The 26,406-nt window shown below is 34.8% G+C and overlaps 1 protein-coding gene across 2 annotated transcripts; it reads left to right on the top strand.

Moving 5' to 3' along the window:
* The first annotated feature begins 21,917 nt into the window (after positions 1-21,917).
* On the top strand, positions 21,918-25,991 carry LOC110897459 (14-3-3-like protein C). Of its 2 annotated transcripts, none has more exons than XM_022144209.2 (7): positions 21,918-22,082; positions 23,674-23,980; positions 24,088-24,175; positions 24,426-24,535; positions 24,612-24,760; positions 24,980-25,017; positions 25,814-25,991. In XM_022144209.2, exons 1-7 carry the CDS (start codon positions 22,010-22,012, stop codon positions 25,814-25,816), a joined length of 768 nt encoding a protein of 255 aa, XP_021999901.1. In that variant the 5' UTR covers positions 21,918-22,009; the 3' UTR covers positions 25,817-25,991. The 2 variants fall into 2 exon arrangements, with proteins under 2 accessions (XP_021999901.1, XP_021999900.1); XM_022144208.2 differs by having other exon boundaries at positions 21,921-22,082; positions 24,977-25,017.
* Positions 25,992-26,406: the final 415 nt, after the last annotated feature.

Genomic DNA, 26,406 nt, shown 5'->3' with positions numbered 1-26,406 from the left:
CTCGTTTCGTTGCATGGTCCACATAGCTCCTCTTGTTAAGCAAGGGTAAACAAATAATAAGGTCGAAATATCATCTAAATCAAATAAACATCGTCACAACACAGCATCTGTCAAATCGAATCGTGTTTTACACTAGCAATGATAACACTACTTGTTTTGCATACAACAAATTTAGTAGTAGGCATTTCATTCTAGTACAAATGTTAATACATGTTTCATACTAACCAAACTTCTAGAATGCAACATATACTAAGCATGTATTGTCATCATAATGTAAACATATCGAGAAAATGTTTTCAAATCATGTGCTAGGTATGCTAAGTCAACACACTAGCAACTATATTTGAAAATCGTATACTAAGTATGCTTGGTCAACATACGAAGTAAGATATATTTGTAATCATGTACTATACATACTAGATAAACAAATCATGTATGTAATGCCATGATCACAAAATAGTAGTAACTTGCATATAGTATTTGTAGCGATCGTGTTGCCAAGTTCGTATGAATGCACTAGAGTGCAATCATAGTATGCTAAATTACAAGATTTAGTTCCTAAAGAACAGAATCCTCGAAGTCGGCTTGTAGTTGTAATCACACATAGTGTAATCACATCGGAATTTGTAAATGGAATACGAATAACAAGGATAAAGATAAACTTCTTGAAATTTATATTGTCATTACAAACATAATTGAAATATGTTCATTGTTTTCGAAAATAAACAGAAAATGTAGAGGTTCAAATGATCATAAGTGCTTGGTCATTAGCTTGAGCCTCATTGACATTGAACACTCGTCCATTAGCATTGGCAAGCTTAGGGCAGTTTCTCTTGAAATGATTTAAATCACCATAATTGAAACATGCTCGAGGGCGAGTTTGAGTAGGGGCTGCTCGGTTCTGGACATGACAGGTCACAACTAAATGTCCAAATAGACCACAGATTGTACACTGGCTGCAAGGAGAATTTGTTGCATGATGATAGTTGCAATGACTGCACCTAGGTTGCTTTCCATGATAAAATCCCTTAAAGGGTACTGAGTTTAGTGGAATTGGTGCAGGAATTGCATTGAAGTCTTACGCTTCTTAGAATTTTTAGAAGATTCATCCTTTGTCCCCTTTGAATTCTCCTTAGTAGTTTCAATGTTTCGTTTCTCGTCTCCCTTTCGAAAAAGTTTCCCTTTTCTAACCTGGGAGTTGGTTAGGGTTGCGGCTAATTCCTTAGCCTCCCTAAGCGTTGTAGGTTTGCTGCCAGTGACAATGTCTTAGACTAGATCAGGTAGGCCATCAATGTATTTCTCAATGGCCTGATCCAAAGGTGTGACCATAGTGGGGCAAAGTAGGCTTAACTGTTCAAATCGGTTAGTGTAGGCACGGTTTTCCCCACTATCTTGTTTTAAGTAATAGAATTTGTTTTCAAGTGTCCTTATTTCGCTTCGTGGGCAGAATTCTTTCTTCATATGATTTTTATATTCTTACTATGTTTGTGCCATTGCTATATCGGCACCTCGGTCTCTCATGATACCGTTCCACCAAGTGAGTGCTCTCCTTTGAAAAACACTCGAGGCGAACTCCACCTTACGCTCACTGGGACACTGAACATGGCGGAATGTGCTTTCTATACTCTCAAACCATTGTAGGAGCCCTGTTGCTCCTTCAGACCCATTAAATTTGAGTGGTTTTGTGGAGTTGAATTGTTTATACTACATGACGATATAACATTGTTGTTGTTATTGTTTTGGATTTGGTTGACTTGGGTCACAATGCCTGGGAGTAAAGCAGCTAGATGTTGAGAAATCCTTGCTGCCATTTCAGCGTTCCAGGTGATGTCGCGGTGGGGAGGCATCCTGAAGATATAGCTGTAGTGAAAATTAAATAAGTGAGATTTATCGAATTGTCAAGAGTTTGAAACATCATTGTGTAGTGAAAATCTTGACTTAGTAAAATCTTGTTTAAAAGTCTTGTTCTTGTATTTAGAAAATATAGTGTTGTGGATTTTGTTTTGAAACAAGAATTGTTTGAGAAATAACTTTTGTAATGTTTTTGAATGAGAGAATACAAACCAAGTTAATGGTTTGTGTTATAAATTCCTTACATTTTAAAAAATTATTGTTTTTAGGATAAAATGTTTTAAATTAAAAATTTTAAAATAAAGAAACTTAGTGTTTAAAATTTTGAAAATTCTCATCCAAATGGTAAAAATTTTGAAATTTTTGAAAGACAAAAGGTAGTGTTTTGAAAATAAAATAAGATTACATAGTGTCGTGAAACGAATTGGAATTCATTTCAATTGTCTCGAATCAAATATATCACCGAAGGTAATATGATGGAATAGTATTGTAAAAGGGAAATTTGTTTCGATTGTTGTGAATAGCAAACATATTACCGAGGGTAATATGAATGAGTAGTGTCACAAAGGTTGTAGTGTTTAGAGATCGCTCGACATGGTCAAGGTGGATAGGTTTTTATAATGTTTCACGAAGACATGCTTTAGCATATAAGTGGACACTCACCCTAAGAGTTCCCAGGTAAGAGTGACTGGTCCGATAATGCGGATTTGTACGAACACTCTAGCCTTAGACAGAAAACTCGGGTATATAGGAAGTACCAGTGGCGTATCCACCATGTCCTTATTGTATTACCCTTCGTGGCGTTATCCCGAATCACCATTAGGATTTAGGATGTTATGATTCAATGTGACAGAAACCAAATCCTTTTAGCATCGATCTATCTTCATAGATTGATTCTTGTAGGATGTTTAAAGTACTAATATTGGAGTCCTTGTTTGGATTCATTGTGTACTTTAATGCGTATGCGACAAGACGATGTGACAAAAACCGGATTCCTGTAGTATCTATCTATCTTCATAGCTAGACACTCAAGGAATGTTTAAAGTACTAATATTGAAGTCCTTGTTTGGATTCATTGTGTACTTTAATGTGTGTTTACAAGTTGGTGACAAGTTGACGATTTATGTGTTTATGTGGTAGTTGTGATTTAGATAACGAAACGGGTGTAATAAAATAAGAACATGGTGGATACGCCGCTGGTACTTCCTATATATAAGTGTTCTTATTTTATTACTCTTGTAGCATTATCCGAATCACGTTAAGGTTTATGTGTTCAATTGATTCAATATTCAAGTATCCAAATCCCTGTAGAATCTTCCATATCTTCATATGTTAGATACTTAGAAGGATATCCAAAGTATTGTTATAAATCATTAATTTGATTTATATAATACTCGCACAAGTTTTGACAGAATTCAAGTATTGTTATTATTAATCCTGGATTGGATTTCTAATAACACAATAACAAGTTTTACGATGATTTCAACAAGATTACAATGTACAATTTCAATGGCATAAAAGTTACATAGTAATAATCATATTGCCATATACAAAACTGTTTGCCACAAGTTTTCACAATCAAAGATTATGTATTACAATACTAAACTTTTGCCATTCTCTGGCCTCAAGATTTATTTTCAATCGATAACTCTCGTAGTTGTCAAAGTATTGTAATACCAAACTTTTTGCCATTTATCTGGCTAACAAAACCTATGTACTCGCCGGCATTTTTATGCTGACTACGTTTCACATATGTTTCAGGTTTTCAATTATTCAAGCATGCAACGCATAGGACTGCATCCGGGCCTTAGACTTCTTTAATCAAAAGACAATTACATGTATTCTTTGTAAAACAATGTTAACAATATTGAAACAATTTAGTATCAGTAGTTGTGAGCAATTTGTAATGTGACTCCCTGATATTTCTGCCGCGTGTCGTTGTATTACGCGATTGGGGTGTTATACCATTAGTGGTCAGATAACCCAGATGATAAACATTCTGCACTAGTATCATGACTACCCCACTAATTTCTACAATCTGTGACCGCATTGTAGGATCATTTTTGGATCCGAACGAGTCGATCAGAAGAGTTTTTATCCAAAACAAGAGGCGGAAACTAATGTTTTGGTGCTATCTCAGCCGTATTCACTTTAATCTTGTTGTTTTATTGATCAATAATTCGTTTACAAGCCTGGCAACACTTCGGCAGCACTTCGTGGCTCACCGGAAGACAACACGCACAACTACTGCTGATTTCGCTCCAAGATACACTATATATAGTAGTGCTTATTCCGCTTGAAAGTGACACGTTTAGTTCAAGAGGAATCACAATCTAACATCTCAAGCGAAATCAGGCTCTAGACCATTTGAGCGGAATCAAATCAATAAGGGGTTTCGCTTGAAATGACCATTTAACATTTCAAGCGGAATCACCTTCCAAATACAAAATCTTGGATTCCGTGCCCTATTTTCACTATCTCTAAACAAGACTCGATACAAGACGTAGGCGACAGACGGATGCACCAACAAACTCCCCCTCGGATGTTGACGGAGTCTTCAGTGTCGAGTCTTCGGTTATCAAACCTTCAGTCTTTATCAGTCTTCTCTCTGAAGTATTCTCCATTGTAAGCATCCTTACTCAATCTCTATCATCAACAAACTCCTCTCCCTTGAATGTTGAATCCTTAAAATTCATCAGCAATCTCAGGATTAGAACCTGGCACTTTGTTCTTCAGACTTCCCCTCTCAGTCTGTTGGGATCGTAGTCTGGAAATCTCCATCTGCTCAGATATCGGAATCTGGCTTTAATCACTTCTTCATACCTGCAAACTCTCTATCACAAACATAAGTTTCTCAAAGTTTAAATCTTTAAAAAATTTAGAAACTAATTGCAAGAAATATTCACAAATGATTTATTCTTTGAAATCACTTTACAAAAATACAATCACTTTCACACACTCTTTATCCAACCCTGTTCTTCATGTTTAGCACTTGGAATTTTGAAAATCAGCTTTTCAATATCATATGTCAAAAATCTTTTTGGATTTTTCAAAAATTTATGCTAAAACACACTAAAATCTTTTTGGATTTTTTAAATGTAACAGAAATGCAGTAAAGAAATATTTACAGACAATATTTTTGTGAATTCATGCAAGAGGATCATATCAGTTTTGAGACAAATCACTAACACCGTTAAGCTTGATTTCATTTTAATGTTCTAAACAATTTACCTAGATTGCCAGTATATTGGTCCTTTTAAGTTTTCACACACATTCCAACTGTTTCGAGATACGATATTAGTGTTTTAGACACTTAAACTTATTCGAGTGTCCCATTGCTTGAATATACTCCTGTATCTAGATCCCACTATTCAGTCTTACAGGTGAGTATACCTATATGATATCTGTAAAGGGGTTAAATTGCGAGGGCCATGAGAGCTCAGGTCGATACTTCCGTATACGCAGAGAGATGACGGCTTCGACTTTTGGTGTGTCCCCTTTAGAGGATCTTTTCTTCAACAACAATGATTATCAATTTTATTGTTTAATCATTTTTGCTGAGGGCTGTGCTATTTTTCAAGCATTTTGCAAAGTATTATACAGGGACTAGGTCAGAATTTCCATTCAGCAGAAGTCCCGGGATAATACTCCAGATATCACTGAGTATAAAGACCTAGTATCTCAGAAAGAGGGACCTTTCAAACAAGATTTCGGGGGTTATCCATATATCCAAGAAATGTTCCCCACGAGATAAGCAAGTTTGAATTTAGGTTTATATCTCGTTACAATCTACTAAATGTGCAAAAACCTACTGACACATTCACATTAAGATTGTTTATCACATTTAAACATTTCATATCTTTAGCGTGTTGTGATAGTCCACTGATGTACTATCATTTCCTCTTTTATGCAACAAAAACTCATTTTTCATTTTTTGATGTTTTTGGCTTTTTCAAATTTTCTAATGTTTTTGGATTTTCTGAAAATTTCTTACTCCCCCTAAAATTCAAAAACATTTAAAGAAATTGAAAACAAACTATACAAGAACATGACAACTGATATTGAATCGCATCAATTCTCCATTCATTTGGCATAAACAATCAGAACTCCCCCTTACAACAAACTATTTTCCCATTATGATTTCAAAACACTTAAGTTTGTTTTAATCAAAATGGGTTTTCCGGAAAATAAGCTTGTTTATCAACCACTTGTAGGTTTGGGGTCACTTCATCACATTGTTTACCAAAACTTTTTGAATTATAGTTAAATCAAGTTCAACTTAATGACCTTGATTAACCTCTTGTAAAAACAAAACCAAACATTTTCAACCAATTACCATCTGATGGTTGAATTCTCAAGGTGCCGATTCCTACTCCACACTTACCAACCTGGGAGTTCCGGCAATTCACACTTCTTAAATTCAATTTTCAAAAACATTTTAGAATGATGCCGATTCATGCTCCGCGATTACCAACTTGGGAGCTCCGGCAAGTCAAGTTTCTATTCTTTGAAGAATATATCCACCCAAGCCTGACCAGCCTTGGGTGTAACCTTCTCAGTCTCATTTGGGGTTGTATCTTTCCTTTTTGATTGATAAAACTCTTTTACCCCTTTAGCCTTCCCCTCAATCATTTTTCCAAAAATGTTTTTCACTGCAGGGTTAAAGGCTTTTTCAATAACCGATTCTTTCTTTTTAGAAAAAAATTGATTTGGAATTTCGACTTTTCCGATTCTTGATTTCAAATTTTTAGCATTCAGTGGTGGAAAATTTACATCATCCACTGTTAAAACTGATTTCTAATCTTTTCCTTCAAATCGTGGCTCCTCTGGTTTTGTGGAACCAGATTCATCACCAGAACTGTTTCCTGAACCCTTAACAACCCATTTTTGATTTTTCACATTTTCTTTTCTTTTTAGAACATTCTTTGAACATTCTCCCACCTCAAAAGTTGAATTTTCAAAGCCTGTAAATTTTTTGGTTGTCAGTTCGGTTTTCTCAACAACTTTCTCTTTCAGTTTACCAGAGACTTCCTGTTTTGTCTGAATTGCTTTTGAACAATTCCTAGCAATATGACCAACTGTTTTACACTGAAAATAGGTTCTCGTCTCTGTAGGCTTTTGAGCAACTCTTTTCTTCATGTCTTCTTGCTTCTTGGCAAGGAATTCTTGATTTGTCCGCCTTCTGAAAGCTTGCTCCTTTTCAGCTTCTGTCGTTGTTCCTGAAACAAACACAATTTTGGTTTATAAACTTTTTCATTTTTATAATTTTTCGGTTGATTATATCCAAGACCTTTCTTTTTGAAATTACCATTACGGTTTGGTTTCTTTTGAAAACCATAACCACAATTGTAACCCATTTTCTTGTTAATTCTTTGTTGAACTCTTGAAGTGTATTGTTTAGGTTTTCCAGAAAGATTTAAATCTTTTATTTCATAAATATTAATTTCTGTAATTTTGAAAGCCTTTTTAATCATTTCAATGTTAACACTTCTTATTGGAAAAATCTCATCAGAATATAATTTGTCAGAATCTTTCAAAGTATATGCTACTTTGACCGGTTCGTCATTCAAATTAGATTTCTATAGCAAAAACTCCTTATCATAAACCCGTTTGACCTTTTTGATTGTTGGCTTTGACGTATCGGACTCAGACTTTGACACGGGTTTGGACTCCGGTTTAGACTCCTCTATATCATCTTTGTCTAACACCTGATCGACCACACTTTTTATCAACTTGGACTCATGATCGGTATCGGACGATGTGAACGTGACATCAATATTTTCTGGTAAGTTATCTGACTGTGACAACTGTGATATATAATCATCGTATTATGTAAAACAATGTCCGTTATCAATAAAACAATATACTTTGGTGTTATTATGTGTTTTTTTGGTGTTACTATATGTGCAATTGTGTTTATTAATTTTACAATTTGATTCGATACCAATTTCAAGCTTTAAATTACTTTCTGGAAGGTTATACGCAAACTGGTGCTTAAACGCAATCAGTTTAAAGCAACATACACTCCGGAACTGTGACGTAAGCCAAACATACCCTAAATATCCCTTACATAACTTAGAAATAAGTTTCGAAGGATTCGGTATGGCGAAAACATGTTTATTTGAACTAAAGAACTAATTACGACAAAACTGCGAAACGAACGTTGGTGACCGCCCGGATAATATTTAAATCCCACAAATATTCTATTATGATTAAAATCTTATTTTAATCAGGTTCGTGTTGAAAAATAAATTAAAACGCTTAAAAACGTTATTTTTCAAGTTTAAGCGCGTACCGTGTGTTCCTACGCGACACAGTGCTTATACTGCAAAACACAGGCAACGCAGCAAACCTAGGAATATGCCAGGAATATGCTAGGAATATACCAGGAATATGCCAGGAATATGCCAGGAATATGCCAGGAATATGCCAGGAATATGCTAGGAATATACCAGGAATATGCCAGGAATATACCAGGAATATGCCAGGAATATGCTAGGAATATGCCAGGAATATGCCAGGAATATGCCAGGAATATGCTAGGAATATACCAGGAATATGCCAGGAATATGCCAGGAATATGCCAGGAATATGCTAGGAATATGCTAAGAATATGCTAGGAATATGCTATATGGAAGGTCTATAAATACCACCATACCATAACTCCATCATTCCACACTCAACACTACACTCCATCTCTCCCTCTCTCTATCTTAATCTTCTTCATATCTTCAAGTCTTGTTCTTGAAGATTCAACATCCTTTCTAGTAAACTTCAAGATAGTGTGAAGATCTAAGGTTGTTCCCAAGGTGTTTTCAAGTGAATACAAGCTTCCTATCATCCCATAACTTACTTGAATCTTGAAGGTATAACACTTATATTTAAATCATACCTTTGGTTCATAGTTGTTCTTGATGATTTGAAGTTTCTCTTGAATCTTGGGATTTTCACTAAACTTGAAATCTAAAAGAAATGGGTCATGAAACAAATAAAAAAAATGATGGTGTGTATACATATGTATATAACCGTACATATATATGTGTGTATATGAGTTTGAGTTTTGAGCTTTATTTTGATAAAGTACTTGTTTAAGTGTTTCATGTTCTTGAATGATGGAAAAAAATGCAAGTATTTGGTGATTTATGTATGATATGTTAAATTTAAATTACTTCAGCAAATAAACCTAAAAACAACACATATTTGATGCATTTAGATCAACATAAAATGTTGATGCTATGTTAGTATGCTTTAGGCACTTGTACATGAAGATACATTTCGATTTAAAGCTCAAGAAATGGTAAAAAGGGGTTGTATGGCAAAAATGTTTTAGATCAGGTTATAAACACTAAAAATGACATTATTTAGTGTATTATAATGGCATGAAACTTTGACATAAGTTTGATAGCTTTGCGTGTTGTACATATAGCTTAAAAAGTGGTAAAATATGTGAAATTTACATGATTTATGTGCTTACTTAAGACCTGCACTATCATGAGTATAACCATTATTTTATTCAATAAATAACATGGGTTATGTTAAAATTTCAAGTCGTTTCGATTTGGGATGGTTCGGGTAATGTTTGATGCAAAACTATGCGGTAAAACGGTTAAAAATCGCCTTTTCGGAGGACTTTTACAAAACTTTTTTAGATCAGTAACCAAACTGATATTTTTGGTATAAAAACAAGTATTTTAACTTATATCAAGTTTACTTAGTGTTCGGTTAGTCATACGTGACTTCCGACGCTCAAAGATGTTACCGAAACGCTAAAATAAGTGTTTTTCGACATAACTATAATGGGTTGGTCATGAGTAAATTTTATGTGTTACAATGTGCTATGTGTTTTATAATATGTGTATGATGACATGATAATACTTGACAAGATTATTTGTTTTACGCTTGAGTACATATACGCGAATATACCAAAATAATCAAAAATAATAACTTTTCGGGGAATTTCAAAGTTATGTGAAAATTCTAAGTATCAGAGAAACTTCATCATTTTTTATGAATTTTGTTTATTAAATCATTCTTATTTAATTTAGGACAAATAAATAATTTGAGGGATTGTGTTAGCATATAAAAACGCACCCAAAGGTGAGTACATAGTTCCCCTATTTTACTGTTTTCAATTGTTTTGGGGTGATTCATATGTATCAAAACGATTTCAATGTTTTAACGATGGTTTCACAACGAGTAAGATGGTTTATACCAAACTAATAACGATTTCGATAATGTGAACGAGCTTGTTGGTTGTAATTACATAACAAATGACATTCATTAATTTCGGCCAAACCGACCAGTATTAGGTTATGGTACCATAGGATCCGACAAATCCCGTTATCAGACCGGACCCATGGTTATGTGTGGGTTAGGTAGGTAACGACCGAATCTGATGATTTTTAACTTACCCTTTGGTGGTTTGTTAATACGAGAACAAGTGGAACGATGAACGAGTCACAAAGGTTTGAATGTTGTTAACGAGACGACCAAAAGTAGTTTCACGATCTAAAACGAGAATGATTTAAACGACTAAAGCAGTGTTTAACGAATTAAACAATTTGGGAAAAACAATTGGAAGCAATGTCACACACACGAGGTTTTCGGAACGATATAAACAATACGAGTTTTATTACGAGAATGATTTACGATTTGGTTTGCGAAAAACAAATGTTTTGGGTAAAGATCCATGGCTCGAGGTTTATAAATTATAGCCAAACGATTTTAATTCGGTTATTCATTTTACGATACAAACATTTTATAAAACAAGGTTTTCTAATGACAATTAATGAGGTTGCACAATTTATTCCAACGTATAAACGAGCCATGAATCTGACACTCTCATAAAACCTATGTACTCGCCAGCATTTCTTTGCTGACTTTGTTTTTACATATGTTTCAGGTGAAGTTGCTTAGTCTTGATTGCGAATAGGAAGCATGCTCACTTAGGACCGGACGAGGCCTTAGTGATTTAATAATGATATTAGTCTATGTTTGATTTGCTTGTTTAACTTTAAAACCATGTTTAATATTTAATGAAATGAAACTCTTCGTATCCATGGTTTGAAACAATAATTCTGTTACAACACTCCCCAGCGTTTCCGCCACGATTTGTCGTTTTACGTGGTCGGGGTGTGACACTGACGACACAGACTCCCACTGTAAGTTAATTGCCTTTTCGACTCTTTCGGAATTTGGATTTTGAGGTGAATATCCATTTTCGACCGGGGGCGGACATCTATTGTAGACAACACCTGGTTTCTTACCAGAAATTTTCACTTCATCATCTTCTTTTGTCTCGGACTTCTTTTCTTCTGAAGTCTTCTCTTCCTCAAACGTCTTCAATTTCTCCACAATCGGATAAATCCTGTCAACAACAAAAGTAGAACATGAGTAACTTTTTAATAAATTGTTAACTCGTTTAGTTTCAATTCTTTGTGTTGCCAACTTCAATTCCAACTCAGTACACTTCTTTGTGTAGAAGTTGACATTATCAAGCTGTCTCATGTAAGCTCCTTTGAGTGTATTCATTGCTATAGCTTGTTCACTGTTTGACTCAGTGTACTTGTTAATTTCTCTGTTCATTGTATCATAAGATTCTTTCAATCTCTTTATGTTATGTAGCAACTCATTGTTTTGCTTGATTAAAGAATCACAGTTTATACACTTCTCTGGAACTTTGAGAGCTTCAGCATCAACTTTGATTTCAAATTCCGGAACATCTTTGACTGTTCTTTTTGTTTGGAAAAACTCATTTCTTTTCTTTTTCTCGGCTTCAGCTTCAGCTTTTAACCTTTCTTCTTCTTCTTCCTCTTCTTCAATCTTTCTCCATTTTTCTTCTTCAGCTTCCCTGACTCTTCTGTATTTTGCAGCCAAATACTCATCGTAAGCATTAGCAACAAAGGCTTTAACATTGGACATCTCTTTGGATATCTCTTTGGCCATAAATTCTTGGTCTGGGCAAAAATTGTCCCAACTAAAACCTTCAGGCAACTTTTCATCATCTTGATCTGCCAAGCATACTTTGCTGTCTGTTGGAATATATTTATCCCAACTGAATCCACCATCTTTTCCCTAATTAACCAGACATGCTCTTTTTGAATCTTCAAGCACATTTCTACCATGTGCATTTTGTGCTTGATGCGGTGCTTGTTGTTGTTGATATGGCTATTGAGTGACTTGATGATAAATCGCCTTCTTGTGGTAATCGTTGTTTCCAAAAGGGTTTTGTGCTCCACTCACTTCTCGATTTGTGCACTCTCTCTTGAAATGCCCCTTTTCCCTGCAACGAAAACAAGTAACTTTAGACTTATCAAAACCTAAAGTTGAAACATGTGCCTCGCGAAAATCATCTCTGCCTGTGATTTATTTAAACTTTTCAGCTCGTCTCAACACACTAACCATGCACCATTTAATATCCATCAATTCCATCTCCTCGGCATCAATTTGATCGTAATCCTCTTTCGTGAGCATTGGATTTCCGATCCTCCCTGCAACTAATCCTCCATATGATTCAAGTACTGTAACCAACAAAGACATGTGGCTTTTAGCAACTTCCTCAGTATAATTCTGATCATTCTCAAGCTTTAAGGCAATGTTGCATTGAAGAACTTTGTCACTCTTTGTTGTAGTGAACTGTGGATCATATGTTGGAAATGAAGAGAATCCTGTTGTGCTGCTAGATCCCTGAGATGGTTTTTCAGAAGAACCTTTTGCATTATAGGCTGTTTCAACCTTTGGAGAAAGATTTGTCTTTTCACTAACACCACTCTTGAAATACAAGCTGATGTCTTGTTCTCCATCGTAGTTCTTCATCCGAGCAATCTTCCTCTGCTCCATCTCTTGAGCTTCCAGATGTTTGATGAACTCACCTAGTGTTAGCTTTTTATACTCTTTTCTGTTGTTTCTCAACATCATCAGGAATGTTCCCCAAGTATCATGTGGTAACGCATCAGCAAGTTTTTCAATCAGCTCATTAGTATCCTTTTTGATCCCTAATTTCGTCATATTTCTCACCAAGTTACAATATCTCTCAATAATTTGCTTAGTGTTTTCAGATTTCAACCCACGAAATAGATCAAATTCTTTCTTCATGAGTGACATTTTGTTTTTAAGCATATCATCACTTCCTATAGACTTTGCTTCCAATTCAGTCCAGATTGAATATGCACTTCCATCATGTTGAAGCAATATCAAAATGTCCTCTTTAATTGCTTGTTGAAGCAGACTCACCATCAATTTCTCATCTCTATACTTCTTTTTCTCTGATTGTTAACTGAATACCATTCCTTGTGGGCCTTTCATATGGGACTTCTGTGTGTTCCCAAGCATCCAAGTGATAAGCTTCAACCCAATTTCCAAACCGTTCGGACCAACCATTGTAATCATCAATATCCAAGAGCTTAGGCGGTTTTTGTGATGTCCCAGTTTCATTTTCAAGCAAAGAATTCTGTGTGATCGTAATAGGATAAGCAAAGGCATTATAGAACTCGTTGTCCATGTTTCAACTCTTTCAAAGTTCAAAAATTCCAAGTTCAAGCGAAATAGCAAAGGTTCACTTTCAAGCGAAATACCACTGTAATGTTCAAGCGAAATCCCTGTTGAAATCGTTCAAGCGGAATCAACAACTACGATTTCAAGCGAAATCAACAATCAAGTTGATTCAAGCGGAATCAACAGCAATCTCAAGCAGAATCTGAATTTCGAGCGAAATCAACAGACTTTTCAAGCGAAACCTATGTCTCGAGCGGAATCAATCCTCAAACTTTCAAGCGGAACCCTTTTTCGAGTGGAATTAACTCAATTTTTCAAGCAGAACCTCCAAGTTGAAGCGGAATCAGAAGATGCTTTCAAGCGAAATCAACATGACGTCACTTTTTCCGAATATCGTTTCAAGCGGAACCTCAAAAATTTCAAGTTTTAGGTCGATTTTACTTCTGAAACTTTCAAAGTTTTATCAAAACATAATTGCGAGTATCCTGAGAAAATTTAAGCCGATTACCGTGAAAAAATTTTGATTTTTAAGAAGAAGATGAAGAAAATCAGAAAACACAGCTGAAATGGCAAGAACTCTTCCGCCTGAGCTCTGATACCACTTGCAGGATCGTTTTTGGATCCGAACGAGTCGGTCAGAAGAGTTTTTATCCAAAACAAGAGGCGGAAACTAATGTTTTGGTGCTATCTCAGCCGTATTCACTTTAATCTTGTTGTTTTATTGATCAATAATCCGTTTACAAGCCTGACAACACTTCGGCAGCACTTCGTGGCTCACCGGAAGACAACACGCACAAATACTGCTGATTTCGCTCCATGATACACTATATATAGTAGTGCTTATTCCGCTTGAAAGTGACACGTTTAGTTCAAGCGGAATCACAATCTAACATCTCAAGCGAAATCAAGCTCTAGACCATTTCGAGCGAATCAAATCAATAAGGGGTTTCGCTTGAAATGACCATTTGACATTTCAAGCGGAATCACCTTCCAAATACAAAATCTTAGATCCCGTGCCCTATTTTCACTATCTCTAAACAAGACTCGATACAAGACGTAGGCGACAGATGGATGCACCAACAAGCATCATCAAATTTGTTCGCTGAAGCACTGGACGGTGTCCTCGAATAACCTAGCTTGGTCGTTAAAAACTCGAAAAAAAATTTCAATCACCAAATTTTTTCTGGAGACTCATCTCGTCATTGCAATCAAAAAAATGCTTTTTTTGTTTTTTTTAGGCATTTGTCCATCCGTCCGAATGGAGTAGTCCATTCGTCCGAATGGACTGATTTTGGAAGGAGTTGACTTTTTAATCCTGAATGTCCTCATCCGTCTGAAACTGCAAATGTCCATCTGTACGGATTTGCACATCTGCTCGAACATGCCTGACCATCTCAAGAACATTCCCAATCACATTTTTCGATCCAAAATCTTTATTTATGCGAATTTAATGATGAAACTTCATAGGATTGTGCGAAAATCAATTCCGAATTTAGTGATCTCTTCAATTTCAAAATCTATCCGTGAATTGACCTTCAATTTGATGTTTATTCGATGTTTTACGTCAAAACTCCCTATAAATCCAAAATTTATGAGCGTAGGCGATTCAATCAACTGTTAGATCGATTGAATCGGTACCGTAGCTCTGATACCAATTGAGATTCCAGGATCCGGTGAGTTTGACGGAGTTTTGGTCCCGAGATAACCGGTTCGGTGGAATATTATTACTAAGAAAGAAGTAGAAGTAGAATCGACACCGAACAAGTTAATTATAATTGGTTTCTATTGATAATCCAAAGTTACATACCTGCGAAACGAATTGGACAGCATCTCCCCTCTGGGAACCAAAAGCTTGTCCAAATGAGGAACCCCTCATCCCTATATATAGGCATTGTCCATCCGTTCGAACCAAGGAGCGGATGGACTCCATCCGTCTGAATGAACCAACATGTCCATCCGTCCGGATGGACTTTAACAATGAATGAACCTATAGGGATGAATGGGTGTTTAACAAATGGACCTGATGTCCATTCGTCCGGATGGACTCCATCCGTCCGAATGGACTTTATTACATACAAAACCTTATCCGTTCTCACACTATTCTATACAATTTTCACACTATTTTATACAATATTCAACACACGCTCTATCTAGCCTATTTGCACAGTGGCGGATATACGAAATATGCACCAACAAAGTGAATTTTAGTTCGTTGCCCATAGGGTAAATCTTACGGGTCAAGACCCGGTCGGTGGCGCTGACTTATTGAACCGGACATAAATATCCAACACCCAGGTGTTTAAAGACTTTGCCTTTACCAATGGAAAATCTCATATATCTTTTCGATCCACTATTCACGAATGCGCTGAGTTTCTTCCACAATACTTTACTGAAGTCTTTCGATATTTTGCTCATAACTTTCAATCTAGCATACTTTTCTTATGACACACCCCGCTTTTCGGAGGGGCTAGATGTGAAATTGAATTTACACAAATATAAAGCCTTTTATTTATAAACACAGTGGAAGTCTGAAATGTTTACAAAATGTGATTTACATAAGTTTTCAAAGACCTTGGAGCATCAGAGTTCTTAACGCCATCAATTAATCTTTGCCAAAGTCGTTAGAATGTAACAAAACATTCAGTGTGAGGTTTTAAATCTTCAAAAGAGATCTTAGGTGATATCATAGGTTCTCGTCAATAGAGTTGCAAGTTCCAAAGACAATAGAATTGGAACATTCCAGCACCTTAGCGGTTAACAATCACCTGGGGGTCGATCTTTAAAAATATATCAGCTTTCGCTGATAAATACAGTTAACAGACACATTTTTAAAGCATTTAAAAACCTTTCGTGCAATGAGTATTTTGATTTACTAGATTCACAGTTTGTCATAAATTTGAGTCTAGACTAATGTTAGATCTACCTGTCACACCCCGACCTGTAGCGTATTATTGATCGAGGCATGATGATTGCTCATAGCTCATGACAACTATTAAAAGTTTAAATATAGTTTATATCAAAATTAAAAGATTGTCACATAATCGAAAAGAAATCCAAATAATTCATACAAACTTCAAATAAAACCAAAGACATAAAATATAAATAAGATCCTGTTTATTCAACTAAGGCACGTCCTATATGTCCTCATCCTTATAACATCAAACATGTTCACGTGTATCATGTGTAAAATAGTTTCGTGTCAACATAGGTTGGTGAGTAAATCTAACTTAAAATAAAATGATTTATTAGTTAAAATTTGTTAACATGCAACTTAAATGTAAATGAAACAATTCACAAATAGTACCATCAACAACAAAAAATAAATAAATAAATAAATGAAACCAATAGTGAAACTTGTGACACAATGGTAGCGATACCAAGTTCAACCCATGGCCGTAGAGAACATGTCAGCCAGTGGATCCATGTGAAATTGCGACACAAAGCAAGTAACAAGTAACATGTAACAAATATGAAACCATAACATATAACACATAAACTACACATTTAATTTGCATGTTGAATATGTAACTGAATGAAACACGAAAACTTTAATGACACTTGATAAGCCCCAAGTTTAATTGTAAAGAGGGGAAATAGATCTACACACTTTTGCGTTAGCTTTGATCCGAGAAAATACCGCATGAGAATAAGAAACTTCAAGAGATACGAGTTACCCTAAAATATATAGTTATGAAAAATACAAACAACCAATACATAAATATACTATACAATTTAAGTCCTATGGTTTAGGACTTTTGTATGAAAAATATATTTATTAATTTTGATACGATAATTAATGAGTTGATTTTATTATTCGCAAGGTACGTCTTGTTTCATCATGGTTTCTAGATCTTGAAAGATCTGGATGAGATCAGAGATCATCACCTCTTGGAAGGTTTGGAGGTTTCCCGACCATATACCTTTGCAAATATTTTATAAAAATCCATAAATGTTAATTATTCTATAACTTAAATAAATCTTTTAGTTATTATTACACATGAGATTTATTACAAAAACTCCATATTTGATATATTTCCTGTAAATATCAGAATAAAGGTTTTATTTTGATGATTTTCATATTTTTATATAATATAACATGATTAAATTATGTAATAAATTCAAAAGATGACCAAAAATTCTCAAAAATTGCAAGATCTAATCTACATGATTATGAACAGTAAACAACTTTCAATTTAATATTCTAAAATCAAAATACCCAAATTTTATCATCCAAGAATCCTAAAATTAACAAGAATTAGATTCAGATTTTGGATGCCCTCTATCACAAAAACTGATAGAGGGGTTTTATAGATCTCAAAAACCTAACAACAATTGACACAAGAACTACCACGTTTGATGAAGAATTGAAGGAGATATCGCGGGTGCAAGTTCCAAGCCCTAGAATGTGTTCTTCCTTGAATTCCTGAATCACAGAGAGTGTTTATGTGTTTTGAAGGTGAGGATTCGTATGAAAAAGGTGGAGATGTCGTTTGAATGGGGCTAGGGTTGTTATAGTGAATGAATTTTGGTTATAAAGTTTATAATAATTTCTAGGTTTTAATGGGGATTTGTTTTGAATCATATTAGGTGAATTAAAAGTACATTTAGGGATGATTCCAAATTGAAATAAGTCCCCATGATAAAACCGTAGCTTTGGGAACAAGAATCAAGTAATTTAGGCAAGTATTGAATGAGTTTTGAGCTGTAAGGTTCAAGGAGTTCACGATTTGGAAATCGGCAAGATTTGTAGATATGTGTCGTTTGGGTATGGGTGGTGTCGTTTGGATGTGGTTACCAAACGGCATCATGTGTCATATAAATGAGGGTGCATGCTATCGTTTGGAAGTTATAAAAAAGGGGTATATGTTCAACCTACAAAAGAACATATAATATTCAAAAGCCAAAACATGACCTCTTGATCAAGAAATAAACAGTAGATGAAGCATTCTCCTCCCGAAGTTAGTAAATCTTGAACACTAATCAAAACATTTGTTTGAAGACATTCAAAGATCTGTTTGAAGCCTTGGAACCACTATTGAAGAAGAAGAAATCATTGTTCAAGGCCAAAGCTCTGTTGAAGCAAAGCACTGGTCATGAAGACCAAACATCTGTTGTGGTCAAGCAGATCTTTGATACAAGCCTACAATAGTGTGAAGAACAGAGGTTTTCTAAGTGTAACAGTACTTAGCCTAGAACAGATTTTTCATGTAATAGAACATATTTTAGATCTCCACAAACGTTTGATAACATATGTGGAATATTTTCTATTTAAGAATGTTAGATGTCACTAACAGGGTGACGTCATTGCAAACAGACCTTTGTACTTAGTATAAATAGATCTCACCTATTAGAGATTTATTCATCACTTCATCACATTCTCTTTTGTATGAACAAATTTATGAGTGATCATGATGAAGGGGGATTGCATAATCATTGTATTGTAATTGTAATATTTTGATTATATTTTGATATATCTTCCTGCTTGTGTGTTTACTTTATTTGAATTACAATTTACGAATTGTTTGTTCTTCATGTCTGAAATACACTAGTTCTATAGACTCAGATCTTACAATATATGGTTTGGATAAGGGGTTGGGTGGGGATGTATGTTGTTTGGAAATGGGTTAGGATGATACTGTTTAGATATCAAACGATATAGGGAGGAGCATGAGGGGGATTTCAGTTAGAAAAGTTGTGTAGTTTGGATTTAAGGTGTCATTTGAATAATGGTTTAGGTATCGTTTGGAATGGGTGGGCATGGGTGTAGTTTGAAAAGTATGGTGTTGTTTAAAAGGTGGTATAACACTTAGGATATAGGGTCATTTAGATGGTATTAGGTGATTTTCTTTAGTTTGTTAATTAATGAATAAACAATAGTATCTAAACAACTAAAAATCGACAATTAGAAATAAAATTCACATTTCATTTATGATGATTCAAATTTGGTTACAGACACTTCGGGTTCTAGGATCCGTTTTTAGGTGGATGTTACATACCAATCACACACATCACAATGATAGTCATGTGTATGCCTACACCCACGTTTTTGTATCTAGACTAATGTTATATATACCAATACAACAAGGTACCAACATACATGCAAAAGTTGGCTCAAAGTGTTTTGTTGCAAGTATAATGAAGTAAATCATATTATCACATGGCGAAACATGTATAATACATGCAACACAATTTGGTGATACAAATACCAAGGGTTTATACTAGCACCTTAAGTTTACGTAAAGTAGTTAAATGCATTAACATGTAACTGCACTCGGAACATAGCGTATTCACACTTGAATTACAACCATATAAAGTTTATTGTTCACATGGTGTGTTTTTACTGAAGGTCCTATAATCACGAAGTAGAATGGAACAATCTCCCAATGACTCGTCATTTAAGACTGATCATTAGTACCCAGCTTAGAAAGTCGTTTGTTACATTAAATGGTGAACCAGTTAGATTGTTGATTACAACCGTACGAATGAGGAAATCTTGTACATTGTGGTCTTGTTAACCATTCATTTTGATTTAAAAGATGTTGACCCGTTACAGTTCATTTTAATGGTCTAAACCATTTTTTAGGATTCGTATTTGTATAAATGGGCTTGGACATGAAAACGGGGTCGTAACAAGTCGAACACAATTGGTCCATTACGGGTCATTTTGACGGTTAAACCGTCTTAACAACCCGTATCCTGTGCACGCGGGTTTTGGATAGAATCGGGCCCGTTATGGGACGAACTCAAAGGGAATACGTAAATAGAGTTTATATGCTGACTTGATCAGAAAACGTGTAACCATTTTTTAATTAGGTCAAAATTGGTTAAATATATATTTATGGTTTATTTTTTAAATAGGTTTACAAGAATACGAAGTTTGAGTTGATCAATTGGATCCCTTAAACTCACAATTGAAGGTACGAGTTTAGGGCTTGTATACCTCAGTGTATAAAGAATGTACGATAGGAATTAACTAGAACAATATGGAAAGATTAGATGTGTGAAGAGAGTCAACCGATATAAGTCAACTAGAGCAATTCTAATTCAGTTGATGAAATTGGAAATGAAGACGAGTTGGAACAAATCAAGAAAAGTTCAATGGAATTACTAGAACTTGAATTACTCGGATGAACTGTGTCGCCAAAAAAATCGCGAATCAAGTCAGCTTTGGTTCACTAGAAAGATTATGAGTGAAGAATGAGAATGTGCATCTCAAAATAAACGATTAAAGGGGTCTAAATAGTGAATCCAAGTCATTCTAAGGTTGTCACGCATGTAGAGAGATGTTAAGAGGGGAATAATCACAAGGACAAGTGTCACTTTGAGTTGGATTGGTGGCAAAACGCGAAGAAAGAAGGAAATAATTGTTATGTGCAATAAATGAGGACCAAAACGAGGTTTTGGCTAGATCTGCAACCCATTTTTTTAAATTTATGACCTCTTGCGGACCGCAAAAGGGATTCCGTACGGTCCACATGGGGTCCCATTTCAGTTTTTGGCAGTTTTAGTCTTTCTACGTTCAACTTTGATTAATTGCAACTTTAGCCCCTTAACCTTAACGTAGTCACAACGGGGAATGTTATGGGACATGTGTCACCACTAGAATTTTTATCGTAACATACCAGGTGTTACAGTTTAGAGAAAACAAAATTCAATATGTGTTATAACACCAGAATTGTATTAAACTCAATTTTATACTTAATTGATATCTACATGAATTATCCCTATAATTTTTATCGAACCACCTGAACAACATCTATGTCATATCAGTCTACGTTTTTTGGTTTCAATATTTCACTACCAAAACTGAAGCGGTATCATATAACAGCGTAGCTTTGTAAGTCAGAACTTTATGTGTTTAACTTTTATTATTATATTTCATGGATTAGGATCAAATACAAAGGATCCTAATTGTAAGAAGTGTAAGAAGGATTTATAGAGTGACAAGTGTCCAATAATCTAAAAAAACCCACTATACAAAAAACCCCACTACAAAAAAAAAAAAAAAAAAACCTTAAACATCCACCACCACCAAAAACCTAAACCAAAAACCTTAAACTTTTAGATTTTTTTTAAGGTTTTTTTTTTTTTTTTTTTTTTTTTTTTTTTTTTTTTTTTTTTTTTTTTTTGGGGGAGGGGGGGATTAGGTTTTTTGGGGTTTTTTTTGGTGAGGTATAGTTTTTTTTTTTTGTTTTTTTTTGCCGGGAGGGGGGGGGGTGGGGTGAGGGGGGGGGGTTTAGGTTTTTGGGTGGGGGGGGGGGTTAGGGTGGGTGTTTAGGTTTTTGGTGGTGATGTAGTGGGTTTAGTTTTAGCATATTGGACACTTGTCATTCTATAAATCCTTCTTACACTTCTTACAATTAGAAGCCTTCATAGAATAACTTGACCCTTCATTTCATATTTTGTGCATATACCGAATTTCCACCGCATCACGTGAAGGAATTCTACCCGTCTCTAAAATAAACGTAATGTTATGGCGATTTCATGATAAAGTAGTGGCCAAACTAGAAAATAGACAAAGTTTTGTAGTCAAAACAAAAACCCCTAAATTGACCACAAACACTGAAAACACATAAAAAGCACCTCCACTTTCCACTCCATTTGACAAAGACTGTGGAGAGAGAGAAAGAGTACACGGTGAGTTCAGACTCAGAGATCGGCGACAATGGCTTCTTCAACCGAACGTGACAACTTCATCTATGTCGCCAAGCTTGCTGAGCAAGCCGAACGTTACGACGGTTAGAACTTTCTTCTTCTAGATCCGTTGTTTAGATTCCGATTCGTTATTATAGTTTAGAATTTTAGATTCAAATCTGTGTTAGATGTAAACATATTGAATCTGTTGAAGAAGTTGTTGAATCATGTTGATGTTTTGAGATGATAGTTAGGTTAAAATCGACGAGTAAAATGTAATTTCTTCTGATTATTGTACATTATTCGATCTGTCAAAAGGAAGCTGGAGAAGGTAAGGAAACTGTGATCTTAATCTATGTGAGAAGTAGTTGCTTGCTATATTGATTGTTTAGAACTTGAGATTCAGTTTGTGTAAGATGCAAACATATTGAATCTGTTTGATGAAGTTATTGAATTATATTGATATTTTGAGGTTAAAATCGATGACTAAAATGTATTTTCTTCTGATTTTTGTTCATTATTTGATCTGTTAAAAGGAAGCTGGAGAAGGTAAGGAAACTGTAATATTAATCTATGTGAGAAGTAGTTGCTTGCTATTTTGATTGTTTAAAACTTGAGAATCAATTTGTGTAAGATGTGAACGTATGGAATCTGTTTGAAGAAGCTGTGGATGTTGTTGAATTGTATTGATGATTTGAGATGTTAATTAGGTTAAACTCAATGAGTAAGTTCTTCTGATTATTGTACATTATTTGATCTGTTAAAAGGAAGCTGGAGAAGGTATGGAAACTGTAATATCAATCCATGTGAGAAGTAGACAAGTAGTTACTTGTTATCTTGATTGTTTAGAAGTTGAGTTGAAATTAAAGTTGTGTAAGATGTGAACATATGGAATCTGTTTGAAGAAGTTGTGGATGTTGTTGAATTATGTTTATGATTTGAGATGTTAATTAGGTTAAAATCGACGAGTAAAATGTAAGTTCTTCTATTATTGTGCATTATTTGGAGGTCTGAGTGTGCTCATTTGATCTGTTGAAAGGAATCTGGAGAAGGTAAGGTCTATTCGAGAAGTAGTTAGTTGCTATTTTGATTGTTTAGAACTTGAGATTCATTTTGTGTAAGATGTGAACATATGGAATCTGATTAAAGAAGTTGTGATTGTTGTATTGTTATTGAATTATGTTGACGTTTTGAGATGTTAATTAGGTTAAAATCGATCAGTAAAATGTAGATTTTCTGATTATTGTGCATTGAAGGTTTCGAGTATGCTCATTTGATCTGTTGTAAAACAGATGGAGAAGGTGATGAAATAAATATCTAGTTTTGAGTGGATGAAATTTTATACGAAAAAAGAGAGAAACAATGAATTGTAATGTATATTTATGTGAGAAGTAGTTACTTTACTTGCTATTAATGGATCTTAAAAAATATGTAGGGTGTAGATTGAACTTGCAAACTGCAATTTGAGGTTGGCATTTTATTTTGAGGATTTGAGATATTAATTTGGTTAAAAACGATGATTAATTTTTTCTGGTTATTGTGCATTGGAGGTGTTGATTATGCTCCTTTGATCTGTTGAAAAGCAGCTGGAGAATGTTAGAAAAGTAGCATCTAGTGTTAAGCGGATGAAGTTTGATATGGAAAACTGTAATCGTAAATCTTGTGTTGACTTTTGTTGTTGCTTTTTTTGTGCAGAAATGGTGGATGCTATGAAGAAGGTAGCAAAGTTGGATGTGGAACTGACTGTTGAAGAGAGAAACTTGCTTTCAGTTGGGTACAAGAATGTGGTTGGTTCTCGTAGGGCGTCATGGAGAATATTGTCCTCAATCGAGCAGAAAGAGGAATCAAGAGGCAATGAAGTGAGCGTAAATCGGATCAAGGAATACAGGCAGAAGGTTGAAAAAGAATTGACCGACATTTGTAATGATATCATGGTTGTGATTGATGAACATCTGATTCCATCTTCATCGGCTGGAGAATCTACTGTTTTCTACTACAAAATGTGAGTTTGTTCCCACTTGCTCAATTGTTAGGGTTTAAAACACCCTGTTTGGGAAATTTATAAAACTGAACAACCTAATGGATTAATGATTTCTTGATTGAATACAGGAAAGGAGATTATTATAGGTATCTTGCAGAGTTCAAGACTGGCGATGATAAGAAAGAGGCAGCTGATCAGTCTCTGAAGGCTTATCAAGTAAGTATATAAGGTTGCAGTTAGTGTTGGTTTACTTGTTTATCATTTTAGTTTGTACTTTCTTTTCAATGCTTCAAAATCCTTATAATAAATATTAAATGTTTTGTCATTTATGCACATATCCATCTGCACTTGATGTTTAGATGCCTTCTCATTGACATTTCTTTTTATATTCACCTTGATAACTCCCTTATGTATACTTTCTTTTAACATCGTGTTGACTAACACCAATGAAATTTGTTGTTTGCAGTTGGCTTCCACCTCAGCGGAAGCTGAATTATCCTCTACTCACCCGATCAGGTTGGGTTTGGCTTTGAACTTCTCTGTGTTCTATTATGAGATCATGAACTCTCCTGAAAGGTATTTTTTAATCTTCTCTATACACTTGCTACAAAATATGTGCTAAACGGGGTTTTTTGTACTTGGACTTTTTTAGGGCTTGTCACCTTGCAAAACAAGCTTTTGATGAAGCTATCTCAGAGCTTGATTCCTTGAGCGAGGAATCGTACAAAGATAGCACTTTAATTATGCAGCTCTTGAGGGACAACCTCACTTTGTGGACTTCCGACATTCCAGAGGATGGAGGTATTTTCCATACTACTATTTGAGTTTGTTAGCTTTGTCTGATTATTTTTAACATGTCTTCATTTTACCAAACATTTGATCCATACTACTATTTGATTATATCGATAACTCTTTTCTCGCGGCCTTGGGACCTGAATGTCTTGGAGCGCCCCACACTTTTTAAAACTAAGTAGATTCTTATGCCTCTTTATTTATTGCTGTGTCTTGCATTTGTAGAAGATGAAAAGATGGAGATCACCAAATCTGGTGCGGAAGAGGTAAGCAATTCATAATCATAATGCTCCGTTGGGTTTGCCATTTTCATTTTAAAAATAACCACATATATGATTAGACTATGCTGGCCAACGGGTCAATTTGGGTTCGGGTCAAAACATGTAATTTAAAATGTGGGTCAAGTCTGTAGGGTTGGTTCAGATGTAAGATTTTTGTTGTATGGTCTAGCTCCCTGCTGGACGCTTTGTTGTTTTGATTTGTTTAATAATACTCCACCATTGCCGTTTAAAAAGAAAGCAGAGAAAATTGGGTTGGGTTTCCATGTATCCTTTTTCTTTATATTTATGAATTATATTATATACATGGTGTAAACAAGCAGAGCCTGAGTTTGCCTTGGTTCGAGCCTGGTTTGTAAGTAGTTTTTAAAGCTTGAGTTTGGCTTGTTTGTTATATATTAATTGTTTAGTTCTTTTAATTATATGCAAATATGGTTGTTTTAAGTTTATATATATTTTTTTTCGTAATTATATGTACAATAATAGTTTTTGCATTAAACAAAATACTTATATTCATATAAATAATAGTTTCGTTTATGCTCAGGAGCTTAATCAAGTTTAGCATATGAAGCCTGGGTTCGACCACATTTACTAAATGAGCTATAGGCTAGACTTGAGCTCTTTAACTGAGCCAGCTATTCTGGAGTAGCCCCGTTGGGCTCGTTTATAGTTAATATAAATGATTATATTATAATAAAAATAATTTGAATTTTTTTTTCAAAATAAAATAAATTGCTTTTTCACTATGTGGGTCTGATAATTTTGTATTGTGTGCACTGTGCAGTAAGATTGTATGACGACAGCGGCCTAGCTCTGGGTAAGAAATGATGATGTATGTTATTTGTAAGCTTGATTTCTAAAGCAGTGATTGAGAAGAATGATTTTAGTGTATTTGTTTGAACGTTTTAGGTCACTTATTCATTCCGATATCTATCGATTAAGATTGCCTTTTCTTTTCTTTTCTTTTCTGATGGTTCATACTCTTGGTTTGGTTTGGTTTCTGAAGGGGTATGGCCCCCAAAAGCCGCGCAAACCTTCGTCAAGGCCGCATAAATATATTCATTGAAGGAAATGGTTTTTTTTCATCATGCCAATGGATGCATAAATATATTCATTGAAGGAAAATGATAGTTACTTGGGTTAGTGATACAGGCTGCTCTATTAGTTCACCGGTTTGAAACCAGATAATGATGATTTGATTAATCTTTAAAAAAGTATTAAAACGCTTGCCATTTACAAATTTGATATAAAAGGAATTGATATAAAAAGAAGAAATTCGATTAGCTACTTTTGCTATATGATGTGGTTTCAGCCGATAATTGATTGGCTTTTATCGGTTGGCATATGAAAACCTCTTTTCTAAGCTAGTTTATTAGG

Source organism: Helianthus annuus, chromosome 13, assembly GCF_002127325.2.
Source record: "Helianthus annuus cultivar XRQ/B chromosome 13, HanXRQr2.0-SUNRISE, whole genome shotgun sequence".
Taxonomy (NCBI): domain Eukaryota; kingdom Viridiplantae; phylum Streptophyta; class Magnoliopsida; order Asterales; family Asteraceae; genus Helianthus; species Helianthus annuus.
The sequence above is the reverse complement of the archived record's forward strand: the minus strand, read 5'-3'. Positions and strand labels throughout refer to the sequence as shown.